At 47.3% G+C, this 19,359-nt stretch overlaps 1 protein-coding gene across 1 annotated transcript in view; it reads left to right on the top strand.

Annotated features, from left to right (window-relative positions):
* The window catches only part of LOC126035442 (E3 ubiquitin-protein ligase UHRF2-like), a 174,223-nt gene that overhangs the window by 46,589 nt on the left and 108,275 nt on the right, over positions 1-19,359 (top strand). The window contains exon 2 of the mRNA XM_049794007.1: positions 1,933-2,175. Within this exon, the coding sequence (XP_049649964.1) occupies positions 1,933-2,175 (243 nt within the window). The remainder of the gene's footprint in view (positions 1-1,932; positions 2,176-19,359) is intronic.

Genomic DNA, 19,359 nt, shown 5'->3' with positions numbered 1-19,359 from the left:
AGAACAAAAAAGAAGAGACTAATAATGATAATGGTAACAGTAATAAAATTATAACAGTAATAAAATGATAACAGTAATAATAAAAGGATTGGAATACGCAAGTGATGCATAATGCAATTGCTCACCACCCGCCAACCGACACCCCATTAGTCCCTGAGTGGTGATCCCCCCACCCCCACTCCCCCCAGTTTATATACTAGTCATGACGTCACATGGTATGGAATACCCCGTTGGCCAGTTTGGGTCAGCTGCCCTGGCTGTGTCCCCTCCCAACATCTCATGTCCCTCCAGCCTTCTTGCTGGCTGGCCATGAAAAGCTGAAAAATCCTTGACCTAGTCTAAACGTTAATTAGCAACAACTGAAAACATCAGTGTTATTTTCACAGGTTAACCCTGGCTGAATGCCAGGTGCCCACCAAAGCCTTTGTATCACTCCCCCTCCTCAGCTGGACAGGGGAGAGAAAATATAAGAAAGGCCTTGTGGGTCCAGATAAGGACAGGAGAGATCACTCACCAATTACCGTCATGGGCAGAACAGACTCAGCTTGGGGAAAATTAACTCAATTAATTACCAATCAACCAGAGTAGGGTAATAAGAAATAAAACCAAATCTCAAAACACCTTCCCTCCACCCCTCCCTTCTTCCCGGGCACAACTTCACTTCCGAATTCTCTACCTACCCCCCCCAGCAGCACAGGGGGATGGGGAATGGGGGTAACGGTCAGTTCACAACATGTTGTTTCTGCCGCTTCATCCTCTTCAGGGGCAGGACTCATCACACTCTCCCCCTGATCCAGCGTGGTGTCCCTCCCATGGGAAACAGTCCTCCACAAACTTCTCTAACATGGGTCCTTCCCATGGGCTGCAGTTCTTCACAAACTGCTCCAGCATGGGTCCCTTCCACGGTGTGCAGTCCTTCAGGAGCACACTGCTCCAGCGTGGGTCCACCACGGGGTCACAAGTCCTGCCAGAAAACCTGCTCCATGGGCTCCCCTCTCCACAGATCCGCAGGTCCTGCCAGGAGCCTGCTCCAGCGCAGGCTTCCTACGGGCTCACATCCTCCTTCAGGCACCCACCTGCTCCGGCATGGGGTCCTCCACGGGCTGCAGCTGGATATCTGCTCCACCGTGGACCTTCCTGGACTGCAGGGGGACAGCCTGCCTCACCATGGTCTTCACCACGGGCTGCAGGGGAATCTTTGCTCTGGCACCTGGAGCATGTCCCCTCCCTCCTTCTTCGCTGACCTTGGTCTCTGCAGGGTTGTTTCTCTCACATGTTCTCACTCCTCTCTCCGGCTGCCGTTTCTCACTGTCCCAACTTTTTTTCTTCTTAAAAATGTTATCACAAAGATTCTACCACTATCGCTGATTGGCTCAGCCTTGGCCGGCGGCAGGTCCATCTTAGAGCCAGCTGGTATTGGCTCTGTTGGACACAGGGGAAGCTTCCAGCAGCTTCTTACAGAAGCCACCCCTGTAACCCCCCGCCCCCCACTACCGAAACCTTGCCACACAAAGCCAATTCAGTTATCAACATTCTTCTCATACTAAACTCAAAAACATTGCACTGTGCCAGCTACTAGGAAGACAATTAACCCAGCTGAAACCAGGACAGAGGCAATGTAGTTCCTGCCTGTGATGTGATTAGAAAACACCTGTGGTACTTTAAATTCTCATCCCACGATTAAAACATCTTGTGTCTATAAAGATGCATGTATTTAAGAGATGTCACTGGCCACAAATCATGAGTCCACTGTGCTTGATGAGTTGCTGTTGAGGTCACTCAGGATACATGATTTTATAGATTTACCTGAAATACGTCTTGTGTCTCTTCAACTATGAAGCAAATATCTGTTTTTTTAAATTATCCTAAGAGGAGGGCTAGATACGGATATCAAGGTAGAACTTTACCAATATACTGTTTTTTTCTTGACAGCTGGAAGATGGACACACTTTATTTGACTACGATGTTGGACTAAATGACATAGTTCAGCTTTTGATACGCTCTGAATCTGAAGCTCCTACTACTTCTGTGACAAATCAGGGTGGAGAGGTCAATCCCTGTGCTGTTTCCAACTGTAAAAACAAAGTCAAAAGGGCAGCAAGTAGCAGATCACCGAATCAGCCATCTACATCAGCTCACTTGTTTCTTATAGATCCTGGCATTGGATTGTACAAGGTATGTGCAAGTTTTGAAAGCAAGGGCCTTATCTTGCATCTGTCACTTTAATTTTATTGCTTATACAGGCCTGTATCTTCAAACAGTTTTCTTTCATGACAAGCTTTTGTCACGGTAGAGACGGACACGACAAGTAATAGATCATGCAAAATGGCTACTTTATTGTTCTAACACACCTTTTTATCCCCTTCTTCAGAGTATGTGTTAGTATATGATTGGCTTAGTAACTAACAATTCATGATTGGTGAGTTTGTCAGGACGGTTCTTCTTATCACTATCTTGTTTTCGCACTGGTCTTCTCGGATCTTTCCAGACTTCTCAAGGATATACTACAAGCTGCTCAAGGTCGCGCTGTTCTTGAACTGTCAGGAATTCCGTAGACTCCTTGCATCCCCCGACAAGCTTTGTCAGTGGGACTGAGTCAAAATTAGTTTGCACTGTGCAGGTTAAAGTAAATCTTAAACCGAGTTAAAAAATCATTTAGTTAGAAGCTAAAACCAGTTGAACATTGGAAAAGGTTGCCCAGAGAGGTGGTGGAGTCTCCATCCTTGGAGATATTCAAAACCTGACTGGACACTGTCCTGGGCAACCCATTCTAGCTGATCCTGCTTGAGCAGGGAGGTTGGACTAGGTGATCTCAAGAAGTCCCTTCCAACCGAAATGATTCTGTGATTCTGTGAACAGATGTAATTGGAATATATTATTAGCTAAGGCATTCTGCCAGGGCCCTGGGAACTACATACCAGTCAGCCTCACCTCCATGCCTGGTAACCAAGGGCAAATCGCGCCAAACTAATCTAGTGGCCTTCTGTGATGGAGTGACTGCTTCGGTGGACAAGGGAAGAACTATGGATGTCATGTACCTGGACTTCTGTAAGGTCTTTGACACTGTCCCCCACAACATTCTAATAAGAATCCTTAAGCATTACTGTCGTGGTTTAACCCCGACCGGCAACTAAGCACCACACAGCCACTCACAGACTCTCCCCCGTCCCACCGGGGGAGAGAATTGGAAGGGTAAAAATAAGAAAACTCATGGGTTGACATAAAGACAGTTTAACAGGTAAAGCAAAAGCTGCGCACGTAAGCAAAGCAAAATAAGGAACTCATTCACTATTTCCCATTGGCAGGCAGATGTTTAGCCTTCTCCAAGAAAGCAGGGCTCCATCATGTGTAATGGTTACTTGGAAAGACAAACCCCATAACTCCAAACATCCCCTCCTTCCTCCCAGCTTTTATTGCTGAGTGTGATGTCATATGGTATGGAATATCCCTTTGGTCTGTTGGGGTCAGTTGTCCCAGCTGTGTCCTCTCCCAACTTCTTGTGCACCCACAGCCTACTTGCTGGCAGGACAGTGTGAGAAACAGAAAAGGCCTTGATGCTGTGTCAGCGCTGCTCAGCAATAACTAAAACATCCTGTTGGGAAGTGGCTTGCTGAAAAAGGACATGGGCCTGTGGAAAAGTTGTGCGAGCAGAGTTCTGTGTGAAAGAATGTCAGTTTGAGCAGCAAGACTAGGCCTTGGCCGAAAACAGCTGGCTTTACTGATATCAGGAGAAAAACAACAGCTGGTCTCGCTGTTATCAGGAGAAAGACAGGGACGGTGTGACCTTGGCATAACTTCACAAGTAACTTTTGAAGAAGTTCTCATGAGAAAGTTACTGAACACGCGTAGCTGCCAACCACAAGTGGGTGTGTTTTAGTAATGAATAAACATTAGCAATGTACCAATCATATTAGGACTAGTAGGCATAATTATCACAAACTGTATAAATATGAGCTATCCGTGCAAATAAAGTTGAATCACTTCTATCACTCATATTGGGTCGACTTATGTGCATTCCTCCGCCGCTCCAACAACATCCCTGTGTTATCAACACTGTTTCCATCAGAAATCCAAAACATAGACCCATCCAGGCTACTATGAAGAAATTTAATTCTATCCCAGCCCAAACCAGTACAATTACAAATATAAGAAGTTGTTATTATGAATTTAGTCCACTAAAAAGAGAAAACATTACCAACTAATATAATTATCCCAAATGTTAAAACTACAGATAATTAAGAAAAAGAGTAACGGCAAGAGTTGGAAAGGTACAAGCCAGATCCTCCTCTCCATGAGAATTATATCAACTGGAGTGTAAAAAGACACACGGGCCCTCTGACCTGTGTTCCTCACTCCTGTTGCACTTAGATCCCTACTTGTTCCAGTTGCTGGCACAACAGAAAGAAAATTATCCCCTTTAAAATAAGGGAATGACCTGTCATTCTGATCTACCCAGTTGTCTCAACATCAGCCCAAGAAGTCTAAGCTTTTAAGAAATAAAAAGTTGACCCAGAATCTTTGAGAACATGTAATTGATGGCAGGACTTCAATTTGTGCAATTTTGTTAGAAGTGTTTCTAGTGCGAAGCAACATAGATGCATGGTTTTAAAATGTCAGTCTCTTTCTATTTGGGCTCTGCTTTTAATGACGACTTTGTCTCTCTGTGTAAATGGTGAAAAACACTGACGACGAGCAACCTGAAGTATTTCTCATCCAGCAAGATTGAAGTTTGTTTCACCTCAGGAAGCTAAACCTTTGCTGTAATTAATATTTGTAAGAGACTGATGGATGTTAAAGATGTGGATGCCGGTGGTTCCCACGGCCAGTTCAAAGCACGGGAAGCCGCCGCTAGCAGTGGCAGCAGCAGTTGTTGCCATGTGCTGAGAAGAGTGCAAGGCTTGTGAGGTCCCCAGGGGGTGTTCGAGGGGGTTTCTGGGTCCCTGGCATCCTGGGGTTGTGTGTGTGGAGGGACCGGCTGGCAGGCAACAGGTCTCGCGAGAGGGGCAGGAGAGAGTTGGGCAGTTCAAACCGTGGGAAGCTGCATATAACTATCATGGAGGGAGGTATCCAATACATGAGGGAATTAGCCATGCTAGAGACAATCTATTGTGCCTCAGACAACACACAATCACCTAAAGATCCAGACGAACTCCAATGCACATGACCCATGTGGCGGAAGTTTGTATGGAGCACACCATTGTCCTATGCCAACTCACTGGCGATAATGACCTGGAAAGACGAAGAGGCACCGACAGAGCCGTGGTGCTTGTTTTTAGAGTTCTATATAATTTTATTACTGTTACCATTATCATTATTAGTCTCTTCTTTTTTGTTCTATTAAACCGTTCTTATCTCAACCCACGAGTTTTACTTTTTTTTTCCGATTCCCTCCCCCATCCCACTGGGTGGTGGGGAAGTGAGTGAGCGGCTGCGTGGTGCTTAGTTGCTGGCTGGGGTTAAACCACAACAGTCCTTTTGGCACCCAACATGGGGCTCGAATGGTTGAGATAACGACAAGACTAACCAGAGCTTGTTAAAAGGAATTTGTTAGAAGCATTTATTACATTGGTCTAATAGTTGCTGGTCACTATGTTAACTTATGTGATCTTAGAGCCGTGGTGCTTGTTTTTAGAGTTCTGTTATGTAGCACATCACTTGTTGTATATAGTTCCTGTGCTGCTGCTTATCATCTGTGGGAGGTGGATTAAGGTTTTCACTTTGATGTATTGTGTAATACTGGCTTATGGTATGATAAAATTATCAGTTGTGGGACTACTCCAGTGTTTGCACTCAGCATTGTTGTCACCTCTGTATTTCGGGAGCCATCTGTGAGAAACTATTAATATTTACACCATTTACCCTTCCTCCTCAGAGAGCCAATCTATGGGCAAGACACCTTTCTTCCCCAGTCTAGTTACAATGGCGTTTGAGAATTTTGGAAAATTTGAATACCCTTGGGATGTTGAGACCACTATGGTCCTATTGCTAGGAATTAGCATGTTCCTGAATGTGGTTCAGGTCTTGTTTAAGGTTAAACAACTATTTAAGAAGATCACCCAGAGGTCTGCACTGAGGCTGAATAATTATGAGTGGCAGGGTGTGTAGGGTAGTGTGGGCAAATGCCTAGGGTGATATTCCAAGACACCTCCAGTGGTTTGGAACTTCACCCTTGAACGAGTGCAGAATCCTGAAAAACTAGCAGAACATTTAGAAAAAGTATGCTGTCATCACCCCGACAATTCCAGGGAGACACAACTCACTGCAATGTGCTGGGGCCTGGTCCATGCCTATCGAACTCTGTTCAATACCACTCAGTACCCTCAAGGGGAAGAGAAGGTCTCTGGATCTAACAACAAGGCGACAGGCACTGCGGCCACTCCAACCCCCACATGAGTATCAGTTGCCCCCATACAGAAAAAGAAATATACAAAAAAAATCAGTTCACTTAGCGAAGGATGAAGATGAACCAGTGTCATCAAGGGAACCAGAGGAAGAGGCAGAACCAGAGGTAATAACCTGATCCCTATCCTTGAGTGAGCTGCAGGATATGCGAAAAGATTTCGGCCGCTGTATAGGTGAGCATATTATCACCTGGCTCCACCGATGCTGGGACAATGGGGCTAGTAGCCTGGAATTAGAAGGTAGGGAAGCCAAGCAGCTGGGATCACTTGCCAGGGAAGGTGGCATTGACAAGGCAATTGCAAAACGGACACAAGCCATCAGCCTCCAGAGGCAACTCCTCTCAAGTGTGAAGGAAAGGTACCCTTTTAAGGAAGATGTTATATGTCAAACAAGCAAGTATAGCCACCATGGAGGGAGGTATCCAATACATGAGGGAATTAGCCATGCTAGAGACGATCTATTGTGCCTCAGACAACACACAATCACCTAAAGATCCAGACGAACTCCAATGCACACGACCCATGTGGCGGAAGTTTGTATGGAGCACACCATCGTCCTATGCCAACTCACTGGTGATAATGACCTGGAAAGACGAAGAGGCACCGACAGTGGAGGAAGTGGCTCGCCAACTCCAGCAATACAAAGAAAATCTTTCCTCCTCCGTACAAGACTGCATTTCGGCTGTGGAGAAGGTGTCCCAGGATGTCCAGCAAATCAAGGAGGATATGTCCCACTCCCCACCTGTAAGGACCAATGTCTCAGCTATTAGGCGTGAGCGTTCCTCTGCCCGAGAGACAGAATATAGAAGGTATACACCACGAGGTGCCCTGTGGTTCTACCTATGTGACCACGGAGAGGACATGAGGAAATGGATTGGAAAACCTACCTCAGCCCTAGATGCACGGGTACGTGAGTTGCAAGAAGAAACCACCACAACAGGGAATTTTCCCAGGAAAAATGCCGCTCCAGTTTCCAAACAGAGTAGAAGGGCTGCACTTATTTCTGATCCTCTTGAAGGGACTTCTGAATCAACTTCACAAGAAGTGGGTAATGGATACTCTGACCAGAATTAGAGGGGCCCTGCCTCCGGCCAGGTGGAGGAAAGGATTAACTGGGTCTATTGGACTGTGTGGATTCGATAGCCTGGCACGTTAGACCCACAGGAGTACAAGGCTTTAGTAGACACCGGTGCACAGTGTACTCTAATGCCATCAAGTTATAAAGGGGCAGAATCCATCTGCATTTCTAGTGTGACAGGGGGATCCCAAGAGTTAACTGTATAGGAAGCTGGAGGAGTTGGAAGCCACTGTGCAGCTGGAAACCTATGATCTTGTCACTATCACTGAAACTTGGGGACACGACTGGAGCACTGCAATCGATGGCTATAACCTGTTGAGGAGGGACAGGCAAGGAAGGAAAGGGGGGGGGGGTGTGTGGGTTGCCCTCTACGTAAAGAAAATGGACTGATTGCACAGAGCTGTCTTTGAAAAACAGCAGTACACAGGTTGAGAGCTTCATGGCTTCACCAAGGGCAAATTATGCCAGACTAATCTGGTGGCCTTGTACGATGGAGCGACTGCATCGGTGGACAAGGGAAGAGCTACGGATGTCATCTACCTGGACTTCTGTAAGGCCTTTGACACGGTCCCCCACAACACCCTTGTCGCTAAATTGGAGAGATATGGGTTTGATGGATGGACTGTTAGATGGATAAGGAACTGGCTGGATGGTCGCACTCAAAGAGTTACAGTCAATGGCTCAATGTCCAAATGGAAACCGGTAACAAGTGGTGTTCCTCAGGGGTCCGTATTGGGATCAATACCGTTGAATATCTTCATCAATGACAAAGACATTGGGATTGTGTGCACCCTCAGCAAGTTTGCAGATGACACCAAGCTGAATGGTGCTTGAGGGAAGGGATGCTATCCAGAGGGACCTTGGCAGGCTTGAGGAGTGGGCCCATGCGAACCTCATGAAGTTCAACAAGGCCAAGTGCAAGGTCCCGCACCTGGGTCGGGGCAATCCCCGGCATCAGTACAGACTGGGGGATGAATGGATTGAGAGCAGCCCTGCAGAGAAGGACTTGGGGGTACTGGTGGATGAAAAATTGGACGTGAGCCGGCAATGTGCACTTGCAGCCCAGAAAGCCAATCGTATCCTGGGCTGCATCAAAAGAAGCGTGGCCAGCAGGTTGAGGGAGGTGATTCTCCCCCTCTACTCTGCTCTCGTGAGACCCCACCTGGAGTACTGCACCCAGCTCTGGGGTCCCCAGCACAAGAAAGACATGGACCTGTTAGAGCGGGTCTAGAGGAGGGCCACGACGATGATCAGAGGACTGGAACACCTCTCCTATGAGGAGAGGCTGAGGGAGTTGGGGTTGTTCAGCCTGGAGAAGAGAAGGCTCCAGGGAGACCTTATTGTGGCCTTTCAATACTTAAAGGGGGCTTCTAAGAAAGATGAAGAGAGACTTTTCACCAGGGCCTGTAGTGATAGGACAAAGGGCAGTGGTTTTAAACAGAAAGAGGGTAGATTTGGATTGGACATAAGGAAGAAACGCTTTACGATGAGGGTGGTGAGACACTGGAACAGGTTTGCCCAGAGAAGTTGTGTATGCCCCATCATTGGAAGTGTTCAAGGTCAGGTTGGATGGGGCTTTGAGCAACCTGACCTAGTGGAAGGTGTCCCTGCCCATGGCAGGGGGGTTGGAGCTAGATGCTCTTTAAAGGTCCCTTCCAACCCAAACCATTTTATGATTCTCTGTTATTATTAGAATCTGTTTTTTGCAAGAAATCCCAGCAGCAAGGAGAATGGGACAACTAGGGGGAATCAGTCGTGAATGCCAAATAGAAAACAATAGGAGAAGAATCTATTTTTGACTGCACAATGGATCTAGAGATAAATGCTTTTTGATAGAGCAGCCTATATGGGAGTTGGAACATCTGTCATAAGTAGCGTTGCTTGAGGATAGAGCGGGTCTCCTGGAACTGTGAACACATTAAGAGAGCACGTCTTAACCACTACAATTCATGTAAAAATGATAATTTCCCTTGTATAGTCAGCCCCTGAATTCCCTTTTATTTAATTTTCAGTTTGGTGAGAGTTGAGATAACTACTGAAGGAAATGGATCTGGTACAAATGTGTTTTAAAGCTTAACATTGCATATAGTGCTCCAGATATGGTTCATATTTATGTTTAAAGCTCCTAGAATCCTAAAATGTTCCCTTCAGCTACTGTATCCCAAACCTTGATTCATCCAGTTTTGCCTTAGAATCATAGAATCATTTAGGTTGCAAAGGACCCTTAAGATCATCGAGTCCAACCGTTAACCTAATACTACCAGGTCCACCACTAAACCATGTCCCTAAGCGCCACGTCTACACGTCTTTTAAATGCCTCCAGAGATGGTGACTCAACCACTTCCCTGGGCAGCCTGTTCCAATGCTTGACAACCCTCTAAACCTCCCCTGCCGCAACTTGAGGCCGTTTTCTCTCGTTACTTGGGAAAAGAGACTGACACCCACCTTGCTACACCCTCCTTTCGGGTAGTTGTAGACAGCGATAAGGTCTCCCCTCAGCCTCCTTTTCTCCAGACTTAACAACCCCAGTTCCCTCAGCCGCTCCTCATAAGACTTGTGCTCTAGACCCTTCACCACCTTCGTTGCCCTTCTCTGGATGCGCTCCAGCACCTCGACATCTTTCTTGTAGTGAGGGGCCCAAAACTGAACACAGTATTCGAGGTGCGGCCTCACCAGTGCCGAGTACAGGGAGACGGTCACTTCCCTAGTCCTGCTGGCCACACTATTTCTGATACAAGCCAGGACGCTATTGGCCTTCTTGGCCACCTGGGCACACTGCCAGCTCATATTCAGCTGGCTGTCGACCAACACGCCTAGGACCAGGTCCTTTTCCGCCGGGCAGCTTTCCAGCCACTCTTCCCCAAGCCTGTAGTGCTGCATGGGGTTGTTGTGACCGAAGTGCGGGACCTGGCACTTAGCCTTGTTGAATCTCATACAATTGGCCTCAGCCCATCAATCCAGCCTGTCCAGATCCCTCTGTAGAGCCTTCCTACCCTCAAGCAGATCAATGCTCCCGCCCAACTTGGTGTCGTCTGCAGACTTACTGAGGGTGCACTCGATCCCCTCGTGCAGATCATTGATAAAGATATTAAACAGAACTGGCCCCAATACTGAGCCCTGGGGAACACCACTGTCGTGGTTTAAGCCCAGCCGGCAACAAAGCACCACGCGGCCGCTCGCTCGCTCCTCCCCCCCAGTGGGATGGGGAGGAGAAAATATAAAGAAAAGCTCGTGGGTCGAGACAAGGACAGGGAGGGATCACTCACCAATTATGGTCACGGACAAAAGACAGACTCAACTTGGGGAAGAAACAAAATCAATTTAATTTACTACCAATCAAATCAAAACAGGATAATGAGAAGTAAAACCAAATCTCAAAACACCTTCCCCCCACCCCTCCCTCCTTCCCGGGCTCAACTCCACTCCCGATTTCTCTCTCTCCTCCCCCCCAGCGGCACAGGGGGACGGGGAATGGGGGTTGCGGTCAGTTCATCACACGTTGTCTCTGCCGCTCCTTCCTCCCCAGGGGGAGGACTCCTCACACTCTTCCCCTGCTCCAGCGTGGGGTCCCTCCCACGGGAGACAGTTCTCCACGAACTTCTCCAACGTGAGTCCTTCCCATGGGCTGCAGTCCTTCACAGACTGCTCCAGCGTGGGTCCTTTCCGCGGGTTGCAGTCCTTCAGGCACAGACTGCTCCAGAGTGGGCTTTCCCATGGAGTCACGGCCTTCTTCAGGGGCATCCACCCGCTCCGGCGTGGGGTCCTCCATGGGCTGCAGGTGGGCATCTGCTCCACCGCTCACCTCCATGGGCTGCAGGGGGACAGCCTGCCATCTCACCATGGACTGCAGGGGAATCACCTCCTCCGGCGCACCTCCTCCCCTTCCTTCTTCACTGACCTTGGTGTCTGCATAGGTGTTCCTCTCACATTCCACTCCCCTCCCCGCTGCAGGTTTCCCCTTCTTAAATATGTTATCCCAGAGGCACTACCACTGCCGCCGATTGGCTCGGCCTTGGCCAGAGGTGGGTCCAACTTGGAGCCAGGGAAGCTTCTAGCAGCTTCTCACAGGAGCCATCCCTGTAGCCCCTCCTCCGCTACCAAAACCCCGCCACACAAACCCAAAACAACCACTTGTGACCAGCCGCCAACCAGATTTAACTCCATTCACCACGACTGTTTGGGCCCGACCATCCAGCCAGTTTTTTACCCAGCGAAGAGTACACCCGTCCAAGCCATGAGCAGCCAGTTTCTCCAGGAGAATGCTGTGTTGTCAAAACGGTGTCAGAGGCTTTCCTAAAGTCCAGGTAAACAACATCCACAGCCTTTCCCTCATCCACTAAGAGGGGGTCATCTTGTCATAGAAGGAGATCAGGTTAGTCAAGCAGGACCTGCCTTTCATAAACCCATGCTGACCGGGCCTGATCGCCTGGTTGTCCTGTACGTGCCATGTGATGGCACTCAAAATGATCTGCTCCATAACTTTCCCCGGCACTGAGGTTAGGTGCCCTTCAGTGTTGAAAGCATAAGCAAAAACTGTTTAGCCATTTAGCTTGCGGATACTTGTCATGGGCCAATATAGCCTACCTAAAGGCTTTTTACATTTCCTAAACCTGTGTGTGTTAGGGGTTGCTGAATCTGGTAGTCCAATGGAGGCGAGGCTGCCGCAGCTCCGTACCCCCAGGTCCAACCAGTAGCGAGACTGAGCCTGTATTCCCAGTAGGCCTCACACATATACAACATGCATACATGTACACACAGCTGGTCACACAGATCAACACAGGCAGAAACACTCAGCATTCACACAAACCCAGCCAACACCAATGGCCTCGTCCTGTTCCCCTCTCTGACTGATCAGGATGAAGGTCTGTTAGTAGGAAATATATACATATACGCCACGTGGATCCCTCCAGTAGCTGGGCTTAGACACTCAGTCTACGCAGTAGCTGGCCCCTGGATCCCTGGTCTTCCCAGTTGCTGGTACCTGGACATATGAGCCCCCGAGGCCCGTAGCCCCACTCCAGCTGCTGGTACAGACCTCCCTTAACACACACCAACACAGATACATGTGCTGTGGATCTCTCCAATAACTGGGCATAGACACTCAGTCCATCCAGTAGCTGCATCCTCGCTCTCCCCAGTTGCCTCACACACAGACACGTGTATAAAGGGGTCTCTTAGTCAACCCCCAAACCCTACGGTCTCTCCAGCAGTTGGCCTGAACACCCTGGTCCCTCCAGTAGCCAACTCCTCCGGTTGTCTCATCCCCAGGGGCACACATGCACACCTGGCTCCCAAGCCACTTAACCCACTCTCCAGCTAGTTAGGTGGTCACACACCAACATATGTACCCTCACTCGCTCCAGTTGCTGGCACCCCAGACCAGACACACGGGCCCTATGACCTGTGGTCTGCTAGCATTTAGGCCTCCATGCACACATGTACACACAGAATAGAGAGTTCCCTCATCCAGGAAAAGAGTTAAAATGGATTTTAATGAGAAGACAGGACAGACTGCGCTGATCAGGTGCAGGGTATGGCCAGACAAGCATATTCACCGACCATCTGTTTACCTGTGACTGTCCCCTTTTATCCCTCTGTTTTCCCGTACTTGTTTTTCCCCAAACCACCTAGATCACTCCCTTCCCCTGCCTTTGCTTCCTCCCCTAAGCCTCCCATAATAACTCTTGTGTGATCCCAAAATGCTCTTCCCCTGCATCCCATAATGTGTCCCATATTCCCTAGGTAGTATACCTCACCCCCACCCCACCCCATCCCCCCGTTCTGTGAGGTGATCCAGAGATCCTCTCCCATTGACTCATCTTAGAATCATAGAATCATTTAGGTTGGAAAAGACCCTTAAGATCATCGAGTCCAACCGTCACCCTCTTGACACCGTCTTGATGGGTGTCACCCCTGGACAATGACAGTGGGGCTGAGGCTCTCCTGGGACAGCCCTGGGAGGAGCTGGGGCAGGGTGTCCTTTACTCTGACTGTGTTATTGGGGTTCCCCTGCCTGCCACTGTGCCTCTGTGCTCCCTCCTGTGTGTGTGGAGATGAGCCTTTGATGGGCTGATGGCTCTCCTGCGATAGGCCTGGGCAGATTATTCTTCAGGTTCCCCCACCTGCCATTGTTCCTCTGGAGACGAGCTTTTTTTTATCACATAACCTAACAGGGTGCTCTTTTCTTCCAAGAATGACTGTTACATTCATAAAAGCTGGTTTAAAATTTTCACTTAACTTTCTGAGTTGTAAAAGCTGTTTGGAGGTCTGTCCAAATACATAGCCTAGGTGACTAGACCTGTGGTGTTCAAATTGATGTTGGGATCATGCTCTGTTTATATACTATAGGTGGATACTGACAACTTTTTGATTTGGTTTTCTGGTGATATTCTTTATTGCAGCTCTGTTACTCTAGGGCTCCTCTGAAGCACCCTTGAAAGGAACAGAAATATAGCTCTTGGCCAGGTAAATGCATTGGCCAAGTGCTATACTTCTGTACAAGACAGTTACTTGATGCAACTTTTGACCAGAGGAAAGCCTTCATTGAGCATGTTCAACAGGGAACTCTCCTGCTGTGTGCTCAAGGAATCAAAAATCCTGAACTCCTTAACTTCTGGAAAAGGTTAGATGGAAGTGACAATCCCAGCAACCTTCTTGCATGGCAGGAAGAGCAAGTTCTGTACATAAATCACGAGACTGAGTATAGTAGAAATTCTAAAAACTCCACCAAACTTCACTTATGTGGGCACCCAGTGGGGAGTTCTAGGTTCCTTTAATTTATTCAAAATAACATTCTTTATGATGGGTTTAGTGTGGATAACTTCTACAAAGGACCCTTAACCAGAGTTTTCTTATTCAACTTGAAGCTATCTATCCTTATGTCTTTTCTGTTCAAGAACTCTGTTTTAGGGAGCATGTAAGGCCTGGGCAGATTAAGATTTGCCATCACCTATTCTTCTCAAGTTTAAAAACAAACAAAAAACCCTCTACTATACTCTTTATGTAGTTTCATCTTAATTGTTAGATGCAGGTATTATGGGGGGGCGGGGGGGGGGGAGAGAGAGAGAGAGAGAGTGTGTGTGTGTGTGTCTGTGTCTGTGTCTGTGGCGGTGGGGTTCAAAAGAAGATCAAAGGAGCTTCTCTGGGCTCCTGTTCCAGTATTTGAACACCCTCATGGTTAAAACAAACAAACAATCTCCTAATATCTAATCAGAATTTCCCATGTTCCAACATGTGTGCGTTGCCTCCCATCCTATCACTGCACCTCCAAGAAGAGTCTGGCTCTGTTTTCTCTGTATCCTCTGGTCAGGTAGTTGCATACAGAAATAATGTCTCCTGGCACCTTCTCTTCTGAAGGCTGAACAAACCCAGCTCTCAGCCTCTCGTTGCATGTCGTGCTCCAGCCCCCTGACCATCTTGGTGGCCCTCTGCTGGGCTTGCCCTTGATAATTTGAAACATTATGAGCTGTTTTACTGTCACATTACCTCTGCTTTCCTTTGAAACATTTAGAGGAGCTATACCCTTATTTTTACTGCAACAGAAGCTTATTATCAGTCTTCATAAGAAACAAGCTGTCCTGGTTTCGGCTGGGATAGAGTTAATTTTCTTTCTAGTAGCTGCTATAGTGTTATGCTTTGGGTTCAGTATGAGAAGAATGTTGATAACACACTGATGTTTTCAGTTGTTGCCAAGTAGTGTTTAGACTAAGTCAAGGATTTTTCAGCTTCTCATGCCCCTCCAGCAAGAAGGCTGGAGGGGCACAAGAAGTTGGGAGGGGACACAGCTGACCCCAACTGGCCAAAGGAATATTCCATACCATGTGACGTCATGCCTAGTATATAAACTAGGGGGAGTTGGCCGGGGGGGTGCGGATCGCTGCTCGGGGACTAACTGGGCATCAGTCAGCGAGTGGTGAGCAATTTCATTGTGCATCACTTGTTTTGTATATTCCAATTCTTTTATTATTATTATTATTATTGTCAATTTATTATTATTGTCAATTTATTATTATTATTATCATCATCATCATTTTTTTCTTCCTTTCTGTCCTATTAAACTGTCTTTATCTCAACCCACGAGTTGTTTTTTGGGTTTTTTCCCCAATTCTCTCCCCCATCCCACTGGGGGGGGGGGGGGAAGTGAGCGAGCGGCTGCATGGTGCTTAGTTGCTGGCTGGGGTTAAACCACGACACAAGCCATTAACAATACCTAAACTTAAAGCTGTAGCAGTATGCAGTTCAGGATAATATTCAGTTACCATGGAAGTTTGCTTAAGTGAGTCATGCAAAAATGCTTCCAAGATTTCAGCCCAAACCACTACTGCAAACTCATTGGTAAGAATACAGAACAAATTATCACCAAATAAATTAACCAGCATACATTCAGAAGTGAAAGAAAAATATTTTGTGCAAGTATACAGCATAGATATTTACAGGAAAGAGACCCAATAGACTCCATCTTATTTCTTAGGAAAGAGAACCTTGAAATGAGAAGGGCCTGAGGGGTAAGAGGAAAAAAAATAAATACTTAGGTAGCTCATATTACTAACATGCAAAGAGCCATACAATAAAGAAATTAAAGAAATATCAATAAACTCTAAAAGATTTCAGAATAGAAAACAAAACTAAGAAAGGCAAGCAACATATAAGGTCATATGTTGTAAGGATGATGCCAGACTGCCATCTATTCTGAGGAAGGCCTTCCTTGCACAAAAGAAAAAAATAAGGTGCAAGCAAGAATAAAAAAAATATATAGCCCATCTCCACCACACAATGGAGTACAGTACAGACACCCCAAGTTAGTGCTGGAAATGGACCAATATAGTTGTATTAGTGCAATGTCGTTTCCAGTAGAGTTAAGTAGCTCTGGCAGCAATGCTAATTACCCAATGAACAATGCTGCTGTAGTCCAGCTATACTTCTCCCAGAACCTTGGCTAATTCCTGATACCATGTCATTATAATTATTCTTTGGCGCCCATATATATGAGTGGGAACTAGTCCATTTGGAAAGTGCTACAGAGCAAAATACTTTGGAAGACTACTATATCAGTCTCAAACTTCAGCTAACATTTTTTAATTTCTTCTTTTTAGAAATACTTTGAAGTACTTATTCTCTTCCCAAGTTGCTTGATTACTGCTGTCTGGGCTGGACAGGAATGAAAATATTCAAATCATGCAAGAAAAGGCAAATATTTTAACGTCTTTAGTTTTTGCTAAGGAAAAAATAGTTGATAAAAATATTTGCGCTAATATGCCTTAATTCACAGGCACAGCAAGTGACAAGCAAAATTTCAAAGCACCTAAGAGCTTAATCCTTGATTGTCTAGACTAGGAGTCCAATGTGGTTTAACCCCAGCCAGCAACTAAGCACCACGCAGCTGCTCACTCACTCCCCCCACCACCACCCAGTGGGATGGGGGAGAGAATCGGAAGGAAAAAGGTAAAACTCGTGGGTTGAGATAAGAACAGTTTAATACAACAGAAAAGAGGAAACTAATAATGATAGTAATAACAATAATAAAATGACAATAATAATAATTATAAAAGGATTGGAATATACAAGTGATGCACACTGCAATTGCTCACCACCCGCCGACCGAGGCCCAGTTAGTTCCCAAGCGGCGATCCCTCCCAGCCCCACTCCCTCCCAGTTTATATATTAGGCATGATGTCACATGGTATGGAATACCCCATTGGCCACTTTGGGTCAGCTGCCCTGACTGTGTCCCCTCCCAACTTCTTGTGACCCTCCAGCCTTCTTGCTGGCTGGCCATGAGAAGCTGAAAAATCCTTGACTTAGTCTAAACATTACTTAGCAACAACTGAAAACATCAGTGTGTTATCAACATTCTTCTCATACTGAAGCCAAAACATAGCACTGTGCCAGCTACTAGGAAGACAATTAACTCTATCCCAGCTGAAACCAGGACAATGTAATATTTTCTATGCAAGTTATTGGACTGATGTATAACTACCTAATGGAGATACAGAAGGTACCGCCATTTCATTCGGCAATCATGATGATATGTATACCATCATGACTATCAGAAACATTTCTTCATTGCCATACTACGTATGTCAAAGCTGCTGATATTGTGTATTTTGTCAAGCAGTAAACTTGCTATCAAAGCACACCTCAAAGTGTATCCCTGGAGGACCAATTCAGTAACAAAGACCAAAAGAGCCAGATAACTAGCTCCCTAATAGATAGACTAAAACAACAGCAAAGTTGGTCAGACTAAACTTATCTGCTCCAGGGGAGCACCTGTTTAACCACTCAGCAAGTTTGCAGAGCACAGCTAAGAGACTTGGCAGCTGGCACAGCAGGGGGCACAAAGGAGGCCCAGAAACTGCTCCAGAGAGAGTATAGGGACTGCTTAAAGCTGTGTGAGTGACAGTGGCAGTGATGTGCCACAGGGCTCGGTCCCCAGCACTGGGTGGAGCAAGTACCCCTGGTATGGCAGAGAGCTTGACTCGGACACAGAACCCTGGAGGGAGGATGCAGCTGCCCAGGTCTGGGGCTGCAGGGAGTGCCTGGGGCCTCTCCCTGGGACTGGGGGTGATGGTGGCATCACCTGTGAGAGACATGCTCTGGTTGAGGCACTGAGTCAGCAGGTGAAGGAGCTATGGGAGGAGGGGAGCAGGCTGTGTAGCATCGAGGAGGATGAGCAGGAGATGGACAGGGTCTTGACAGAGACTCTATAGAGGGCGAGAGCCTGAACCACATGATGCAAGAAAGGAGGGATGGCTAGCGGTTATGCTTGAATGAGAGCAGGATGGATGCGCCTGGGGGGGGGGGGGGTTGGAGCTGGAAGCTTGTGACTTCTGGCAGCAGGAGAAAAGCTCTTTCTCTACCTGCAGATCTGAATTTACAGAACTGGTAGAGTACCTTGGTAGCCAAAGAGGAGAAACCAGCTCTGAGGGAGGCTTCAGAGCCAGCTGGGCCCGAACTGCTGTGGTAGGTTGACCTTGGCTGGCTGCCAGATGCCCACCCAGTCGCTCTCTCACTCCCCCTCCTCAACAGGACAGGAGGAGAAAATAAGATGAAAAAGCTCGTGGGTTGAGATAAAGACAGGGAAATCACTTACTAATTACTGTCACGGGCAAACCAGACTCGACTTGGGGAAAAATTAAATTTAATTTTCTTGCCAATTAAAATAGAGTTGGATGGTGAGAAACAAAGACAAAAATCAAAACAACATTTTTCCCCCACCCCACCCAGGCTGAACTTCACTCCTTCATTCTTGACTTCTCTACACCCACCTCTCCACCCCCCTGAGCGGTGCAGGGATATGGGGATTTGGGGGTTGCGGTCAGTTAATAACACTTTGTCTCTGCTGCTCCTTCCTCCTCACACTTTTCCCCTGCTCCAGCGTGGCTCCTCTCCACAGGCTGCAGGGAAATACCTGCTCCACTGTGGTCTCTTCCATGGGCTGCAGTGGAATATCTGCTCCAGCACCTGGAGCACCTCCTCCCCCTCCTTCTCTGCCCTTGGTGATCACAGGGATGTTTCTCACGCTTTTTTTCCTCACTCCTCTCTCTGCCATGCGGTGTTTTGCCCTTTCTTAAATATGCTTTCATAGAGACGCCACCAGCTTCACTGATTGGTTCAGCTCTGGCCTGCGGTGGGTCTGTTGTGGAGCCAGCTGGAACCGTCTGTGTCTGGCACAGGGCAGCCCCTGGTCTCTTCTCACAGAAGCCACCCCTGCAGTCCCACCCCTGGCTACCAAAACCTTGCCACGGTACACCCAATAGAACTGTGCATTAGCACCAAGAGGGAACTGCAGCTGGAGTCTCCCTTCTGCAGGGGACCCATCTGCTGACCAGACATAAGATCACAGAATAATTCAGGTTGGAAGGGACCTCAGAAGGCCCCTAG

This window comes from Accipiter gentilis, chromosome W (genome assembly GCF_929443795.1).
Source record: "Accipiter gentilis chromosome W, bAccGen1.1, whole genome shotgun sequence".
Classification (NCBI taxonomy): Eukaryota; Metazoa; Chordata; class Aves; order Accipitriformes; family Accipitridae; genus Astur; species Astur gentilis.
The sequence above is the reverse complement of the archived record's forward strand: the minus strand, read 5'-3'. Positions and strand labels throughout refer to the sequence as shown.